The 18,075-nt window shown below is 54.2% G+C and overlaps 2 protein-coding genes and 1 pseudogene across 3 annotated transcripts; 1 reads left to right on the top strand and 2 right to left on the bottom strand.

The window, feature by feature from the left end:
* Window positions 1-156: 156 nt before the first annotated feature.
* GCG54_00009947 (54S ribosomal protein L49) lies at window positions 157-801 on the bottom strand (the record flags this gene model as incomplete). Its single annotated transcript, XM_045409883.1, has 1 exon — window positions 157-801. One exon carries the CDS (start codon window positions 799-801, stop codon window positions 157-159), a length of 645 nt encoding a protein of 214 aa, XP_045271420.1.
* Window positions 802-1,191: 390 nt separating this feature from the next.
* On the top strand, window positions 1,192-2,512 carry GCG54_00009946 (annotated as a pseudogene). Its single transcript has 6 exons — window positions 1,192-1,200; window positions 1,324-1,644; window positions 1,769-1,858; window positions 1,971-2,051; window positions 2,120-2,255; window positions 2,306-2,512. Coding segments are annotated over exons 1-6 (844 nt in total).
* A 1,387-nt stretch (window positions 2,513-3,899) lies between these two features.
* GCG54_00009945 (uncharacterized protein) lies at window positions 3,900-5,734 on the bottom strand (the record flags this gene model as incomplete). The annotated part of the gene is made up of 4 exons (XM_045409882.1): window positions 3,900-3,945; window positions 4,022-4,220; window positions 4,330-4,945; window positions 5,132-5,734. The coding sequence occupies 4 exons, from the start codon at window positions 5,732-5,734 to the stop codon at window positions 3,900-3,902; spliced, it is 1,464 nt and encodes a 487-aa protein (XP_045271419.1).
* Window positions 5,735-18,075: the final 12,341 nt, after the last annotated feature.

The raw sequence follows: 18,075 nt of genomic DNA, 5'->3' as shown, positions 1-18,075 counted from the left end.
TGCCCGACTTCGTTCAGCTCGTGAAATTTGTTTGTCTATTGATACAGTCCCGATATGGAGACATTGGTACAGAGAATCATACGACCCTGTGTGTTTTATACACCCGTTCGTGGTACTCGAACAACAATCCAATACCTCTTGGTTCGGAAAACCCCCCTATACCTCAATCTCTTCCGGGCTGTTGATCTTCAACTCGCTGATAGCCAGTGTCGTGTAGCGGTGCTTGCTCTTGACCGTCTTCACCTTCCTCTGCCTCCTCTTCGTCTTCTCCTTGAACCGCATAGGCTCACTTTCAGTGCCCGTCACCACAGCCCTGCACTCGTACAGCCGCTCGTCGATGAACGGCGCGCCCTTAAGGGTGTAGTCTCTGCTACCGATGACGGACGCTCGGTTGAGACGGAGGACGTCGCCGGGTACGACACCAGGCATCTTGAAGGGGAGACGGACACTGTCGCCGGGCGTGACGAGGTAGGGGCGTCCGTGGATGTGGAAGGTGATGTAGTGGTTTGGCTGGGCGGCCAGGAATGGCAGAACCGCCTTTACTTGTTCTGAAATGGGTCCTGACGGAGTCGTTGGCTTTTGCGCGGCAACGGCTTTCTGGGCTATTGAAGGCTCGGCGGCAACCGCACCTGAGGGAACAGCCGCGGCGGGGGCATCTTCGGCGACGGACGTGATCTGGGGCTCGATGATCGGCGCCGTAGAGTTGAATCTCCTAGCTTGAATTGGGAGGAGGAATGTAGGCGGGAGGCGGGTGACAGGTGTCCTGAGCTCCAGGACGGAGCGCAACAGGGATCGACTCATTTTGAGAATGTTCGGCGTGGTGAATAGGACCCGGCGGGGGATTCCCAATGGCTTCTGACGTTATGCGCGATTGGACCCAGCCGTCGTGAAGCTCAAAAAAGTTCTAGGAAGGTTCCTAGTGAGGTCCCCCAGATGCGCTCGGATTATACATTGATCCACTTCCGCTTCTGGCGGGCAGGCCCCGCCGCAACTTTTTCGACAGTCCGAGCTTTCTTATCGATAAGAGAAGTACTGGCGTTTTTTTCTTCGCGACCCGCCACTTGCCTGCATCGTTAACGCCTGGCGACTTCCTTGACGAACTATCATCACCGCCGTCGCACCGACATTCTTTACGTCTTCTTACCGCCAAACAAGCATTTCGAAGTCGCTCTCGAGCGCAGACCCCTCAAGATGCCTCAGGTGAGTTCCTAGACACTATCGCCTCAGCCCGGCCATGCTAACAAGCCCTCCGTAGAACGAGTATGGAATCCTTCAATCAACCGAAACACCTGGCATCCCCTGACATAATATAGGTACATGGAGCGCTGGAGGAAGCAGCATGGTCGCCGTCTCGATTACGAGGAGAGGAAGAGAAAGAAGGAGGCCAGAGAGGGACATAAGGCCTCGAAGGATGCCCAGAACCTCCGTGGCCTCCGCGCTAAGCTTCACGCTGAGAGCAGAAGAAAGGAGAAGATCCAGATGCGCAAGCAGATCAAGGCCCACGAGGAGCGCAATGTCAAGACGAACAACGAGAAGGAACCCAGCGAGCCCATGCCCGCCTACCTGCTCGACCGCAACAACCCAGAGAATGCCAAGGCCATCTCTTCGCAGATCAAGAACAAGCGTGCTGAGAAGGCAGCGAGAGTAAGGAGCCCCCAGAAACATTTTATGGTTGATCCTTCATGCTAACAATACTCTAGTTTGCCGTTCCCGTGAGTTAGAGCCTAACAAAACGTCGGTACGGTACAGAACTAAGAAAAGTCCATAGTTGCCAAAGGTCCGCGGCATTTCTGAAGAGGAGATGTTTAAGGTTGTAGGAACAGGAAAGAAAACGCACCAGAAGCAATGGAAGAGGATGGTTAGTAATCCAGCAAGCTGCTTTATTCGTTTTTGGGGCGATGGGCTCTCATTTCCTATGATGCGCAGCATTTCTGCGTATCGATATTAGCATCCACTGACCACAACCACAGATCACGAAGCCTACATTCGTAGGCCAGAATTTCACTAGGGCCAATCCGAAAGCCGAGAGGTTCATTCGCCCTATGGGTCTGGTTAGTTTTCATTCCACCAAAACTCAAATCTGGCAACAAATACAGCTAACACGTCTTGCACACCGTAGCGCTACAAATATGCCCACGTTGTCCATCCCCAGCTTAATGTGACGGTCAAACTTCCGATCCTGTCGGTCAAGAAGAACCCCAACGCTCCTTTGTACACATCTCTGGGAGTCCTTACGAAGGGCACGATCCTCGAGGGTATGGTTCCTAAAATTGGCTGGAAATTCATAGCTGACCTCATAATTCAGTCAACGTCTCTGAACTGGGACTTACAACAGCGTCCGGAAAGGTTGCTTGGGGGAGGTATTGCCAGGTAACAAACAAGTAGGTTCTCGTCGTTTTTCGATGTTTTGTTGATTTATCTCCTTTTCTTTCCGATAGAGGTTCTCTTGAAGCTGACTAGGCGCGACAGTCCCGAGCTAGACGGGTGCGTGAACGCGGTATTGCTCGTATAATACAGAAAACGGATACAAGACGATGGAAAACGCAATATATGGGTGTTCCAAAGACATTCCGGCGTCTGGAGTTATGGCATCTCATTGAAAGGGGGTTTGGCTGGATGTCCCCGACAGATTGACAAAATCAGCTTGACCTAAGTAGTTGACAGAAGGTTCTCATTTGTACCTCTAAACGGCGGCCCCGTGCATGTTATTGATTGCACGCAAGGGTTGGTGACATGCACATTGATACTCAAGATAATCGAAATTTCCCGTCGACTATTCTACGCTGCGCGATGCCGCATTGCAACTATATGATTGGGTTTGCATCGTCGCGAGCCTAACTTTGCAGATATCGGGACGGACCGCACAGGGCAAGGTTTTAGATGAACTCTCGACCATGAAAGATCGGAACGAGGTAATTTGAGACGAAGACTTGGTTGACTTCGGCTCGTCGACTTGATTTCGGGAAATGCTATTTTCCCATTTGGCTCAGGCAAGTCATCGAGATGTGATTGGGAGCGCGCACTCTTAGTGTCATCAGAGACGGGCCTTAGGTAAATGCGATTGAAGAGAGCGTAGCAAGGAGAAGTTTCGACAGAGCCCTCAGTCATTTCGACTCCTGTTGTTTGCTCCTTAAGCCTGCACAATGCCCAGGCCAAAGAGATCTTCTGCTAGATACACTACCACCCCGGTTGAAAGCGTAGGAGAAACGAGGGTAAGAGTGAACAGCGATGGAGCAGAGCTTGTACTTTGGAGTAGCCATGGATTCGTTGGCAGCAATCTAACACTGGAAGTATCTGAGGCCAAATCATACCAAACGGTCTTGTGCATTGATTAACCAGAGCAAAAACAACCATGTTGATCAACGCCAGTCCTGCCTTGCTAAATCTCGGCTCAAAGCGCACTGCCCAATCCCTAGGATGGTTTGTCCCAGACGATGAAGTCTTCCTTGATCTCAAGTAGCGCCGTTTATCGGCGGGAGACGTCTCGGTGATCTTGATTATAGGCCCCTTGAGCTTCTAAAATGCTATAGGGTACTAGGTGCATCCAAGAGGGTTGATGCCATCCCGACGTCGCCTCCTATCTGCCAGCTATTTCCTACGACAGGACAACCTCTAGCTGCAGAATCTGAGCTCATCTCTGGCCATACTTTAGTAAATTGTCGTTTCACCGTATCTCTTTACCTGCTTTCGCTCTTTTATGCGCTGAATCTTCTGTTCGAGACGCCCGGCGATGAGAAGGATCGGCTCATACTCGTGAATAAATCCAATGACAGAGCCTCGTCGCGAAAAACCTGCTTGTATAGGAAGAGCTAGCGTTTGATGGGTCAAACGCATTCTCCTCAAGCTTTGGCGACTTGTAATCTCTTTTTGCAACACTGCACAGCTTGTGAATACCCGCATCAGACCTCCAGCATGAAATGCTTCGTTTCTTCAACACCAAAGTTTCTGCGCCATGATCATTGTCAGCATACATATAGCAACTCAGTCTCCGACGTCTCCCGACCCAAGGCAGTCGACTTACACAGTGAGGAATAACCTCGCAAACTCATCCACGTCAAACGGCCTCGCTACCTTGGCTACCTCCTGCACAAAGAAGCTGTTGACCATGAACAGCGGCTTCTCCCGCCACGACGAGAAGAAGGCAGGTGATGACTGGGCTTCCCATAATGATCTGGAGAATGTCCACCGGTGGGGTGCCAGCCAGTTGGTGACGTCCGGCTCTGGTTTCGTCGGTCAGCTCGGAACGCCAAATTCGGATGCATTGAGAGGCGACATTGACGCAGCTCATGAAGCAACAGAAAGGGGGCAACATGAGGTGGGAAAACTTACCACTCTCGCCAGCCGCCTTCAGAATCTCAAACAACGATGTGAAAATATGGCCCATCAACACCGTCCTCCTCACACACTCATTAAACACCCAAACTTCCCACGACCGAGGCGGCCTCTGTCTGAGGGCAAGATCATCCAGCAGGTGCACATCATCAAGGTTGTCCCTCAGCCCCTCCAACTCCTTCAACCACCGCTTCAGCACCTCCATATCCCTCTCCCCCTGCGCCCTCATCGCCACATCCCCGTCAAAACAGCGAATCGTCTGCAGCAGCCACAGCGCCTGCGTCCGCGCGAGCTTCTCATGCCCCGTCATCGCCGCGCTCGCGGCCGGGTCCTTGGCGGACTTGAGCACCTCGGCGGCGCCCTCGCAAATGGCGCGGATGGCCCAGCCCTTGTTGGCGTTGGTGCGGCCCGCGTAGGCGGAGATGGCCGTGTAGGCGGCGAGGAGGGGCCGCGGCGTGGCATGGATGCCGCGGTAGAGGTGCCGGTGGATGAAGGGGGTCTGCTTTGTTTGGGCGAACGTCGTGTGCATGTTTGTGAGGTAGGACACCATGTAGCCGATGCGCGAGTCGGGCTCGTGGATCTGCCATGGTTGGAAGTCTCCCTGCGACATGCACTGAGTTTCTCTTGGTCAGGGATGGGGCTGGCATGTAATGATGGATATCATACGGTGAGAAGGGGGTTATGAAAGGGGATGAGAAGGGTTGTTAGTGGGTCGGAGTAGGATGTGGTGATGCGTGGTGATGGATGAGATGAGAGGAAGAGGGGGGGTTGAGTGATGAAGAAGAGTTGGGTTGCTTACCAGAATATCGTCCCTCTCCATACCACAACACACCGACCCCATGTACGGCAGTTCGGGCGCGAGGCTCTTAGAGAGCTGGGGGAACTGCGGCGTCTCCCAGACCTGCATCTCACCGCCCTGCGCCGGGTCTGCGTTCAAAAAGTCCATCACCGAGTTGAAATCGAAATTCGGCATGTTGGGATCCAAGTTCAACGACGACGTCGTCGCGCTGCTGTCAGTGGGCCCGTCCATCACCAGCGTGCCGTTGACATAGGTGGGTGATGTCGAGGAAGAGCTCCCGCCGAGCGTGTTGAAATCAAAAGGGTGCGGCGGCGGCGGGAGATGGTCACTGCTACCGTCCTCGAGGTCCATGGCCTGCAGCGGATCATCCTGTGCATCGCTTACTGTGGCAGCCTTTGCTGCTGCCGCACCCTCAGCAGGACCACCAACGGCCGGGGGCAGGTTCTGGTACACGCAGGCGAAGTTCTTCTCTGAGCAGCGGGTGCAGCGCGGGGTCCGCTTGTCGCAGCGGCGCTTGCTCCGTACGCAGGCGTTGCAGCTCTTCTGCCGCGACTTATCCGAGGCATCCGCATCGCCGCCCATCTTGGGATCGGTTGCGGACATGGCTCTTTGTGCCTTGTGTGTCTTGTTCCGCTTTTGAGGCGGAGACTGAGATTCTTGAGGCGACTGTTGAGTAAACCTGATTGTATAAGAGGGACGGGATCTGCTCAGACAGCCCTGAAGCTGGGGGAAGATGGGAGGCGAGAAAGTGGGAATGACAAGAAAGATTTCCACTAATTCAGTCTCTGCTCGATGGGAAACAATCTGGCCTGTCTGGGTCCACGTGTGGTGAGTAGGCAGGCTGAAGCTTACGCGGTGGAAGAGTGCACGAGTTCGTTGGACTGGGGGGCTCGGTGAGATGACGGAGTTTGGGTGAGATCACGTCGGAGGGTCCGGAGCGGAGGTTGGATGTGTCAAACTCCGCCAGCCCCCAAGTCCGCCCGCTGCGGCCCCACACGGCCGCCAAACTCCGCAATCACGGGTCGCCGAAACTCCGCCCGGCAAATGCAACCCTGGGTTAACCCCGTGGGAGGGCGGACCGGAGTAATCCTCCTCTGTCTCGTCGCATGGAACTCTCATGGACTGACGAATCCTGCCATCATCCCGTCAACTCAACACATGGGCATTCCAGCAATTCGTTTCTCGCCACGAGATCCCGACGTTCTGGGCCTCGAATCATTTAGCCGCATCCGTTTGCGGAAATACACACGTATGCTACGCATGTCAGGCGTCGGCACGAGGACAGGATGACTTTACGGATTTCCCTATCCGGCGATGGCGGCCCTCTACCGGGCCAGACTTCTACCAAGCCTTCAACGTCAACCGCTTCGAAAACAAGCTTACCCCGGTGCCCTGGACAGCGCTGAACCCTTCGGCCCGCCAGCAAGGAAGCTTGGGGCGGGAACGCTTCCGGGACCATGAACCTCCGATTTCAACCACAACCGCAAGCAGCAGAAACAATTCCATGACTCTATCCCAGATTCCTTTGACAGATGATGATCCCTTCCTTCATCGCAAAACGTGTTCTTCGGCCAGAGTCATGCAATAGATCCGGCCCGAGCAAGATGCTCATCCTCACGATCCGAGTATCAACCCGTTTTCAGGAATATAGACCCTCATCTAAGAATGACACGCCAGATATCGCGGTCAATCCCTCCCCCCGGATGCCCAGTGTCGCCCGCACTAGCGGTCCCCAAGATCATCACTTACCTCATTCCGAACGTTCAGTCTTTGCCCGTTGGCCAGCCCGCTCCGGGCTTGCCGTCACCACCCCCTCGACGATCTAGACTCCGTCCTGACACCAAATCCATCTCGACCCCAACATCTGGATACAACCGGCCCAATCTCCGACGCAATGTCACACATTTCGCCAGATGGTCCTGCCTAGGAACGCCCCTCCTACCCCTTCATCGTCGAGATCTAGGACTAGGCGTCTTATCTCCGACGCCAGGTTACACCGTTCGCCTAAATTCATCCCCTCCTCGACGTCTGCAGCCGGGCGCCTTCAAGCCTCCTTTGCCCATTATTAGCATTGTGTCGTCAAAATGGGCCTGGACTTTGCTCGATACTCACCTAACCCCCCTCTTCGCCTCTGACCATCAACTAAGAGTCCCCCAGCCAGCGTAGAGAATTAAAGTTGGGCTGGACCATTATGTTAGCTCCAGGCAGCTGTCCAGATCTCCAGGACGAAGGGAAGCCAGCGGGTTCCTAGCCGCCATCGTGGGTTTCGCACGCACCTGGATCGGGGACGAACAGATCCTCAAACATGGAACGATCGGGTTGGTCACACCCGCACGCAGCACAGCGGCAACTGGGCGCGGACGACGGAGAGGGAGGGGGGCGAGCTATGGGCATTCTTGATCTGGGCTGAGCCGGACGTTCGAGAGGAAAGGCAGGTAGGCTAGCAGTAGACGGTGAATATGTTAGCTCCCGCACGCTCGTGCGCCTGCCTTTCTCTCCGTTACCCCTTTCCACGCGCCCCCCCCTCCCTGAGCGTCGGTCAATCTGGCGAACGCTGTGCGAGGATAATCTCAAAAAGAAAGGCCCATCTTGAATGCGGAGTCGTCATTCACCAAAGGAAAGGGGGTTCGCGCATCGTCGCACAACAACATGACCCGAAAGGCAGGATCAAGAAGGAAGGATCAGCCGGCCGTTCGCTCGCTGACCCTCACCATTGGTGCGAACAAACAACGCAGTTGTCAATAGAAACGTCCGAAGGAAGGCGTCTATCCCAATCTTCGAGACGATCTCTCAGTATCTTTGACCTCTGTCCCGGACGCCATTGGCGTCGAGCTCGCCCTTTGGACCCCTAATCCTCCCACTAGTATCGTGGGTCCTCCTAGAGAGACGGTTAGTTGGATGAACAAGGTCGGTTGAGGCTTGCTTCCTGCGGGCCCGGACCGAAAGACGGCGGCGGGTGACGGAAAGTAAAAAAGCCATGCTAACCCAGGCCATGCCACATGTGTGCTGTGGCTGACATTGGTCGGGGCACTGCACAAGGCTCGAAAAGGGCATATCTTTCTGCATTACTGATCTTAATGTTCCTTTTACCGCTAGCCTCCGGAGCCAGGCCACGGTCTTGTCTCATGCTACCGCGGAAAGGTAGCCGAAGCGTACGAGGCATTCGTAACACAATACTCGCTGGTGGCAGCCGTCGTACGCAGTCGCTGGATTCTCTTCACGGCACTGATTGGTTCCCGTATCCGATTCCTGTTGGTTCTTGTAGGTCAAACGATACCCTGGGACGCCTTTTCCCTGGTTACCGGCGACCTGGTAAAAGATGGGCATCTGCTTTGCATGCTGATGCCCAGGCGAGACGAGATGTGGGGGAAGACAGAAAGTGGTGGGTGTCACGCACCCAGACATCAGAACGCAGGCTGCCGGAAAAGCGCGACGCCACGAGGCGAACTAGATTGCTGCAAACAGGTTTTCGTTCCACCGCTCGAATGTCTCAAACATCCCGAAAGTGCCTGGCGGCTCTCCCTCATTGTACATGTTTGAATGTGCGTACGTCCACACGTTTTTTTCCTTCTTGTGCTGGTATTCATTCACGAACAATAGCTTGGGGGGGTTGCGTTGCTAGGCTTAGTGATAGATCACAGATCATATCGCCTTGTTCCAGCCACTTCCACTAGAGGCCAAGAGGCCAAGCCGCTCACCTGACGGTTGACAGGTCAGGAATCGAGACGGCGTGCCTTTTTTGGCCCGAGCCACTGTCTGTTGTCAGTTCGGAGGAAAAAGGAAAAACGTGTCGCAGTTTATCCATGCGGAAAGGCCGCAACGGCCAGCGATTAGTAGATCGCCTACCCGCCCCCTCGAAGAAACTTTCGCCGGTGGCCTTCAGCGATACTAGTGCGCAGTAGTGCGAACAGGAGTACTGCACATGCGCAGTAGTCTCTGCCTTGAGCCCAAAGATATGTTTGCTGGAGCCGGTGGGGGTGTATCCTCAGTGTGAATGGCTTCGCGTGCGCGGAAGCCTTTGTGGTTCGCCTCATTTCTCACAGGCATGACTTTCGGTCAATTGAGTGGCTGCTTGAGACAAGCATGACGAGTTGGAGCCACCGACTCATCAGGTGTGTGCCTTGTCCAGCGGCACGAGTCGACAGCGTGGATAGACTTGTTTCGATGTCCCAGCTGCCCCTGTTTCGCCAGTTGAGGTTGGTTGGATTCCGCAGCGGGAAGCTTTTGGAGCCTCCAATGGAGCGGGACGCCCGGATCCTTTGTTGCTCTGTGCAGCATGACTGCTCCAGGGAGGGTGAAAGCTTCCTGGCGTCGATCATCGGTCCAAACGCCCATCGCTTACGCCAGCCATTGTCATGTTTGACCACAACGGATGGCGACCTTGGTGATTTGCGCTTTTGCCTGCCCAGGATTCTACATAGTGTAGTATTTGACGCCGGTCTGATGCACCGAAGCTTTTCTCGATGAAATCAATTGGTTCCGCACGCCTGGTTCGCGTGGGAGACCAGTTAAGCACCACGCCGTGGTTTGACCGTTTGAACATCGTTGCTGTTTTGGACGCTGTGTGAGACATCGTCTGAATGCCGCAAAGCTAAAAGCCGTTGACGGCATGTTTGCGGCCGCCCAATCTCTCAAGGTATCATCTTTTTGGCTTTGACGGAAGCTTTGCTGGGGTCCGGGGTCTTTTGATACCAACGATGGCTGCACAGCGGATTTGGCCCCGAAAGCTTTGTGGCATCCATCTCTCAACCCAAATGAGGCGGGAGACATACAACGGCGCAGGTGCCGTCCGAGGATCGATTGGGCGTGGTGCGTTGTGCGTGGTATGGGGTGAAGGCCGGAAGCTTAGACGGAGAGTCTAAAGCCATGTATCGGTACTTGGGGATTTCGTCTGAACTTTCCGTGCTTGGGCACATATTTCTGCTTCGTCACCGAACACAAAGTCCCAGATGTTGTTTTTTGGCATATCAGAATTTCGTTTAGAAGCCATTCGGTAACGTGGCTGATTGGAGCATGTTTGAAGGTTGGCGGTGTCCGTTCGTCGCCATGTGTTCGTCGAGAGTGGGATGGAATACTCTGGCGCAATCAGTTCCCTCGCGTCCCGAGCTAAGAAGCAGCTCCCGCGCCAAACTCTGTTCACAGTCAATTGCCGAAAAAGGTTCCTAAATATAAGATATTCAATTCACAGTTTGGAGCAATTGGATGTTTATAAGTTGCTGGGAAGATTTAGTGCATACATTGCCACGGATAACAAAAGCACAGGCAGTGAGCAGCAACCCCAGTGAGAAACGTTGCCCGCCTGGAGGCTCATCGAGTCGTCATGGAGCTTCTTATTCGAATTCTGTGGCCAAGTTTGCCCAGAGGCAGTCAGTGTGAATAGCGCTTTCGCGTTCTCCTGGCCATGCGATCGACGTTCAGAGCACTGTGCGAGGCATGTACTGGAATTGACTATTGCTGGAGAACACCGGTGGCTGCATAAGTTACTTCAAGGCCGTGTTAGGCCAAGCTACCGTTGCTTAGTCTGATGAAAGAGAATGACTGACCCGAAACGTCTCCTAAAATTCTGAAGTGGCCCAGGAGTCTTTCAGTCGCTTGCATCAGAGCTGCAAATTAGCAGCAACAAGTGACATGCAAGGTCCGACGTCATCGAGTCTGGGAAACCTTGGTGATGTGTCAAGGGTTGCGCAATCGGAGCTCGACAGTGTCGAGGCCAAACGTCTGTCGTCCGAAGTCTGTAAGGACGATGGCCCTGAGACCCTTAGCGTCAAGATGGCCATTGTACAGCCTGACAGCAAATCTACGGGGCTTCCTCTTCGTCCCGAGACAGACGATGAGGAAATTGACAATTCCAGTGCCATGTAGTTTTGTGGCACAAAACGGCGATAGCCTTTCGAAACCGTCTTGCTAGAGCTGACCACAAAAATTTTCCTACTTCCAACTAAGCTATTGCTGGAAACAGAAGGTGACAAAGAATCGATCTCAAAAGGCAACAATTCAATACCACAGCCTATCTGGTAGCAGATTGTGACTTCGGGGCCTTCCGATCTGAGCATTCGTTCGTTTCAGAAGGCGGCGCATTCGGTACAAGCGCGTTGAAGCCACCGTCGTCTACTAATTTGCGCCGTTGAAGCACCTGCGTCATGAGATTGCAGAGCCAGCCAGGGCGCTGACTGCGCCATGCCTTCTGGCGCTGAACTCTTTTGTCCGTGCGACTGCCACCGAGATAGTCTCAGGATCTGAGGGGCAGGGCTGATTGAATTGCCGATGGCTGGACTTCTTCAGGATACTCTCGGACAGGAGGGCGATATGGATGAAACTCATATGACGAGTGAAGGGTTATAGTACCGGCTTGCCGATGTCTACGTTCTTGACGTCGAACGAAACTTGAAGCAACGTCCTACCGTGACGATCGTCCCGATCGGTCGTCTTCCCCGTGGTATCGAATCCATGTGGACGAAAGCGGACGTTGACCGACCAGTCAATCCTTTCTTGCGAGGCGCAGGGGTCCAGGGGCGGCTCTGTGTCGGCCAAATACACACAAGAATTAGGCTAGATGGGAATGCAACGGCATGCCCATCTGAAGTGCTTACATGGTCGACCCTGGGCCTGAAGTGAGCCGGAAGCCACGACTCGCTACCTCGCTTGCCAAGGGGTTCGACGGCGTGGGCCTCGCCGATTGAGGACAGAGGGGGCCCGCATGTCCGAAGCTCACGAACCGTGTGGGGACAACGGCCGACGACGTTGAAAGTGCGGGGGACTGGGAATAGGCGCTGCCACAGACGAGGATTTGAGAGACATGGGCCAAAGATCTTGAAGGAATCCTTGAGTTGCCAGGCTTGTGTACATGGCCAACATTTTCCTGGTGCCTATTTTTTAATATGTGAATAGCGTTTGCATTGCCTCGAATTCGGTCTGTGTCTCGAATGCAGCATCAATGACTACATGCTGGGTTATCCGGACGAGATATCCGTGTAGAAAACGGTGTTGTTTGATGGCCCATCGCTTTCGTGAGCGCCCCCGCAGCACCAGTGGTGAATGACCAGCTAGTCTTGGTTGAACTGAACGATTTCAGAAATTCCTTTTCCCGTACTGCCGGACGAGCCCCTTGTCTTTTTTCCTCGAATAAGACCAAAGGCGTCGGTCGGTGTCAAGACGAGGGTGGATTAGTATGGATTTGGTGCCGTTGCACAGTCTGAGACGCCCGTGCGCATCGCCCGCAGAGCCGGTTCTCTTGAAGCGATGAAAGGCCTCGGCTCACTGACATCTCGTTTCCCTTGGGGATTACCGCACTCAAGACGCTTGAGCTGGTTGATGTTGCCCCGATGTTGGATGCCGACGAGGCATATTGTGTCCCAGATGGAAATTGTGTAGTTGGGGATGTATCCCGGCCCAGTGTTGGCCACCACCCAATACGCTTTCTTGCTGTGGACGGCAGCGAAGATCCTACACTGGCAGGTGGAAGAAACGTGGCACACCAATGTGTGGAACCGATGGGCCGTCACACAGATGGAAAGGCAGCGCAGGCAGCTTTTTCCCACCAACCTAGAGACTGTAGAGTAGAGACCAGTCCCCGCACCGCTCGTCCCTTGAGCGTTTGCCCTGTGTTGTCTTGTGTCCATGTCCTCGCCTGCGCATAATTCAGAATGCCTCCTTCAGAGAGTACAGAGTAGCATGTCTGCTGAATACGGATCCTCATCATGAAGCACTGTGCCAATAAATTATTAGCATGGATCAACACCGAGTGTTGCCCGCATTGGGTAAATGCATGACAAGACGCCGGCCCCGATGTCTCAATCGAGGTAGCTAGTTTGTCTTATTTTTCTCGTCCAACTCGGAAGAGGTCGATGCGTGTCTCTGGCAGAATCCGCGCCGGATTGTTCTCAGTGTACTGCGTACCTCCACGTGGGACAGCCAAAAGCCATCCACTTTTTTGCGTTTAATGATGATGTGCAAGATGCCGCATCCTTGAGATGGAGGGTGACAGGGGTAGGGATTATCGGCCGCGCACTGAGGATCTTTTGAAGCGTGAACTGTCAAGCACGAGTGTCCTCGCAGATGGAAAACGAAGACTTTCGAAGAATGATGTCGTCGGGTGAGTTGGATGTCACGAGCCGGCATCATGGAACCATATTCCAAATCATAGGCACTCGACGACAAGTCTCGTCGATCTCGCTGGCTGTCCGCTCCAAAAGAAGTGTATCCGTACTTATAGAGAGCTCACGGGAAGTGTGACGGGTTTGGCAGATGGCACACAGCGAACGGCTTTGGCGAACAAGGTTCGCTGATCTTTGCTTGGAGTGCTCCTAAGGGCTGGTGGAGTCTCCTGGGGGATTGACTCGAATAGTGATCTGATTTGTTGTGCATCTTTCCACGAGCTGGGAATCAAATGGAGAAGTGACGGGGAGCAAAGAAGCAGGCGCACCCGTGCACAGGGAGCGCTAGGACTCGAGGTCTGTGTGCTGCGAGCGCCGTTCAGCGTTCAGGAGGCGACTCTCGTTGGTCTGATCCAATTTGACAAACAACGCGATCCATGCTTGCGGTGTCTCCCGTCGCCCAATGTATTCATGTTGTGGCCGTGCTGGCTGGTTGCCAGCCGCCAATCCCGACCACCATGTTTCTCCTAATCGTAGCCAAGTGGATAAGCCTCCTTATTTCTTTTGCCAGAACCTGTTGATTGACTACCATCAAAACTCGGCGCTGCCTCGGGCCTGACGCAGTGTTTGCATATTTGGTGCGGGAAAGATTAATTGATTTCGAGTCAAGCGAGACGTGGCCATTCATAGACGACATCTGCCGCTGGGAAGGGGGAGTTTGGTGTGCGGCTAACACCGTGGCCGAGTACTATTGAGTTGTGAGGCTCCTGCTGACTGTTGTGCGCCCAGGACTCCAGAGGCAATTTAGCAGCCATCGAGTGTGGGTTGTGTCGGCGACGCTCGCCGAGGGCGGGTTTGGTTGTTTGACATTGGCCTTGGCTGCGTTGACATGCCGTGGTCGTGCTGCTAGCGACGCAGACAAGAATATACCCAAACCCATACAACACTAGTTGCTGTCGTGTGGCCGATCCAGTGTCTGAGGGTTTCAAATCGGAGATAGCCAATGTCAGATCGGCGTAACTGCGACAAAAGAGGCGGTAAACCTTCCACCCAGGCTTCACCAGCCGACAGCTGGACATGAATTTGCCGGGAGCATGGACAGCAGGGCTGTTGCCGGCTGTGATGTGGGGGTTTCTGACCCGAAGTCTCTTTTTCTAAAGATGGGGAACGGCGGTGGGCATTGTGTGTCGGAATCGGTGTATACGTACTGCATGATGCAATGGTTCGGGCGAGGACAGTGAGTTGCAAGGCATGCCAGGTCTGGCTTTGTTTATTTCCGCGCTTCTTAGCCCTAGCAAGACAGATCACGGAGTCGAGACCGACGCCCTGGACGTGAGGCGGGCACGGAGGTTCGTATTTTGGTGTACGGAATGTCCTTCTCTCCCAGGAGTGCATCCAGCAGAGCGGTAGACTCACAATTCGTCAGCGAACAGGTAAGCCCCGAGGGTGCTGCGTGTTTTGGCGGAAGCGAAGCCGGGACGTCCACCATGCTGTTTCTTTTTGGCGGGTGATTATTGAAGTCTGAATTCCGAGGGTCCAAGTATGTACTAAGAGAGAAGGCAAAGTTGAGGTTGGCAGAGTAGGTAGCAGAACGGGGAGAAGGAATATGGGCAGTCTCAGACGTCCCAGCAGTCTGGCTGACTGCATGTCGAACAACGTGGCTGGCGGACGATCATGTGCGGGTGCAAGCAGATACGGTACAGCAACGAGTATTGGTTGAGTTTTGGCGGGGAGTTGACGTCGTGGAGGTCGGTACGAGACTGCATCCGTTCTCGAGGCTTGGTCAAGGCGATAGTTGGACTGCCGAGAGCGTGCGCGCAACAGGGAAGGGGGAAGAAGCAATGATCGACTGCGGCAAGTTGTGCGGGCTATCCAATGAGAGCCTATTGGTGTTGGTTGATGAGTATGATATGCGGTGGCAATGGCTTTGTTGGCGGTTCCTTTTGTTCAGCGACATGCGACATGGACCCTGACGCGGTGTTTCGTTTCTGCTTGAGAGAGGTTTTGTTGGATACGAGAAAAAGTTGAGTTTCTGGTGAGGAGGCGCAGATAATGTTTCTTTCGCGCGGTGCGGCGTCAGTGATTCGTCCCGTTTGGGAGGCGTGCGCAGCGAGAGAGAGAGAAAGAGAGAGAGAGAGGCGGTTTGAAGCATGGCTGTCTGCTGTGTGGATGAGCGAGATGGAGAACGAACTGGAGCTGCAGACCGAAAGTGCAGGTACCTCGTCTCGTGGGAAAAGGTGGCGCTGCATGTACGTATCGGGCGTGTACTCGATACACTCCTCACGTGGTCATCGGGAGATCGCGCATTGCAGGAAGGACGGGAGGGAAATCTCGCTGGGCGAAGGCGGTGCGGTGCTGGGTCAGGTTGGCAGCTGCCCCGGGCGGTGGTGGTCATGGTGCTAATGGCAGGAAGCCCGGTACCTTCCGCGGGAATACCTACCACCCTAAGGTGCCTACGGCCCCTAGCACCTAGGTACCTTACTTAGGTATGGAAGGTAGTGGAGGGAACCACAAAAGCAGGCAGCCCTGAGCAGTTGCAGTGAACCTCCATTAAACTGGTGAGTACCTGAGGAAGTATGTATTTGAAGTGCGAGGTGCGATGGAACCAGAAATGTTCAGCAGAAAGAGAAACTGCCTGCCTGCCCATAGGTTCGTTCGTTCGCCTTGCACCAAGCAGACTTTTACACTTCAACTTACGAGTGCCTGCCTCGCGACATGCAGCGTGCTGTACAGTGTGTACTTACTGCGGTATGGATATTCGTAGGTTTGGATATTCATAGGTGCGAATACATGACGAGCAATGTGAAAGCATGTGGAAGGGTACGTATCTCTTTGCACCTTCCTGGCCACTTAGGTAACTGACTGCGACGTACAGCCACCATCTCGCATGAGACCAGGAAGGCGAGGGCAACACGTGTAGCGGCTCGACGTAACGTAGCCGCGCCTCCAAATGGCCGCACCGGAAGTACCTCGCGGGTACCTCACCTCAACGTGAAAGGCAGTTGCCAGCTGAAGCCCGACTTGCCCGCTAGAACTACTACGCAGTACTGCGAACCCGTTCCCATTCCCATTTCTCGATGCTCCATCATGTGCTGATCACACACGACACTTTCCACTTTTCGAGACCGCCTCCTACTGCACTTGCGACATACTGATCGCCGAAGTAAAGCACAGGCATGTATGTACATGGACATGATCTAGCCCACGACGTGAAGCGCAGTCCTCTTGAGTTGGTGGACGGGAGGCGGAAAAAAAAGGCGGGCAGTGGAAAAAAAAAAAGACAGAAAGGCTAAAATAAAATAAAAATAAAAGAGCGAGAGAGAGGAAAAAAAAAAAAAAGAAAGCTTCCCCCACTTCGCACGAGGTTCCCTTGTCAGTGCCTGGCGGCTAGCGCCGTCCACCTTTCCACTCCCACTCGACCTTCTTTTGAGCACACACCAGGGGGCACAGCTCATCTTGTCGTCCTCGTCTTGGTCCTCGAGATTGAGGCGGTGGTGCAAGCTGCAACCCCCTCCTCTCCTGGTCCAGCCACTGAGGCGCGGACGTCACCGGTTCCGGGGGAGCTGTTGGTCTTAGGTGCGCCTATGAATGGATGTTGACCTCTGCTGACCTAGACGGGCGTTCCAGACTGCGTGCCGAGTAACAACAACGTCAGTTCCTTTGATTCTTCCCCTGCCTTTGGACAAAATACGGCCTTCCCAGATGATGGGCATGCTTCAGCTTGAGACTGCCCTGAAGCCGGAATTTCCATTGTTTACAGATTCCTTGGGACGGTCAGCACCTTACCTAAGGTACTCCGTACCTTGCCACGGCATCTACCTACACAAAATGCCACCTGCCACGGCCAGGTCGCCAACGTGGGGTTGCTGCAGACTGCTTATTTGTGTACATCTTGTCTCGCATGCCACGCCGGCCACCAAAGCTATCTTAGCAAGTGGGTAGGCACGCATCATTCCTGCTAAGTGTTCCAATAATACTCGAGCGTGCAGGAACGACAGAGCAGAAGGCAGGTAGCACACCAGGTACACTATCAACATCGTGCTCTTGGCCAGAGACAATACCCACAGCTCAGCTGGACATGTTCATTGTCTTTCCGACGTCCGGCGCACCTACAGACAGCACCATGGTGGCTTCTTTTTGTTGAGTGCCGCGAGAAGAGGAAAGGGAGATCGGGTGCCCCTGGTACGAGCCTCTCGCGAACGCTGTACACCATGGAATGCAGTTGGAATCCAATTCCATTACCTTGGCCCAGTCATTTGGGTGCTTGGGTTATCGAGCAGCATAGCGGGATGGATCCGTCATTGGATTGGACGTGCAGATCCTCCCTCCCTCCATCCATCCCTCCCTCACGCAGTCACTAACCTCACCACGCGTCCTGTCTTTCTACCTTTCCGTCGTTGACATCGCAAACGGCGCTGCTCCCAGCTAGTCCCCCACACGCTGCGCACGAGGCAAGCAGCCAAAATGCTTTGGTCGCTTCAAGCACCGCACGCGGCAGTCATGGTCAAGCCCACGCCGTGCCTCATTGATGGTTGCTAGTCCACCTCCACCAACGTGCGTGGGCCTTGTCAAACACCTTACGAATGCTTACTTGGTACTCTGCACAGAAGCGTACGCAGTATGCCCTCGCCTACCTACCGCCGTACTCCATGCCGCCGAGTATCAACTACCCTGCTGGAGACACTTTTGCCGCTGGATCGCCAATGGCCCATCACCATCACTTTCACCCATCCCATCCATACCACCATGTGCTGGCTCGTGGCTTTGGGTTTGGCTGTGCGCCTGCCCGCCAGTCCATCACCGTCTGGGATGACGAGAAACACCACCCTCTTCCGACTGGTCCCCGCCGCC

Source organism: Colletotrichum gloeosporioides, assembly GCF_011800055.1.
Source record: "Colletotrichum gloeosporioides strain Lc1 chromosome Unknown consensus_1, whole genome shotgun sequence".
NCBI classification, from domain to species: domain Eukaryota; kingdom Fungi; phylum Ascomycota; class Sordariomycetes; order Glomerellales; family Glomerellaceae; genus Colletotrichum; species Colletotrichum gloeosporioides.
This window is presented reverse-complemented; position numbering and strand designations above follow the sequence as displayed.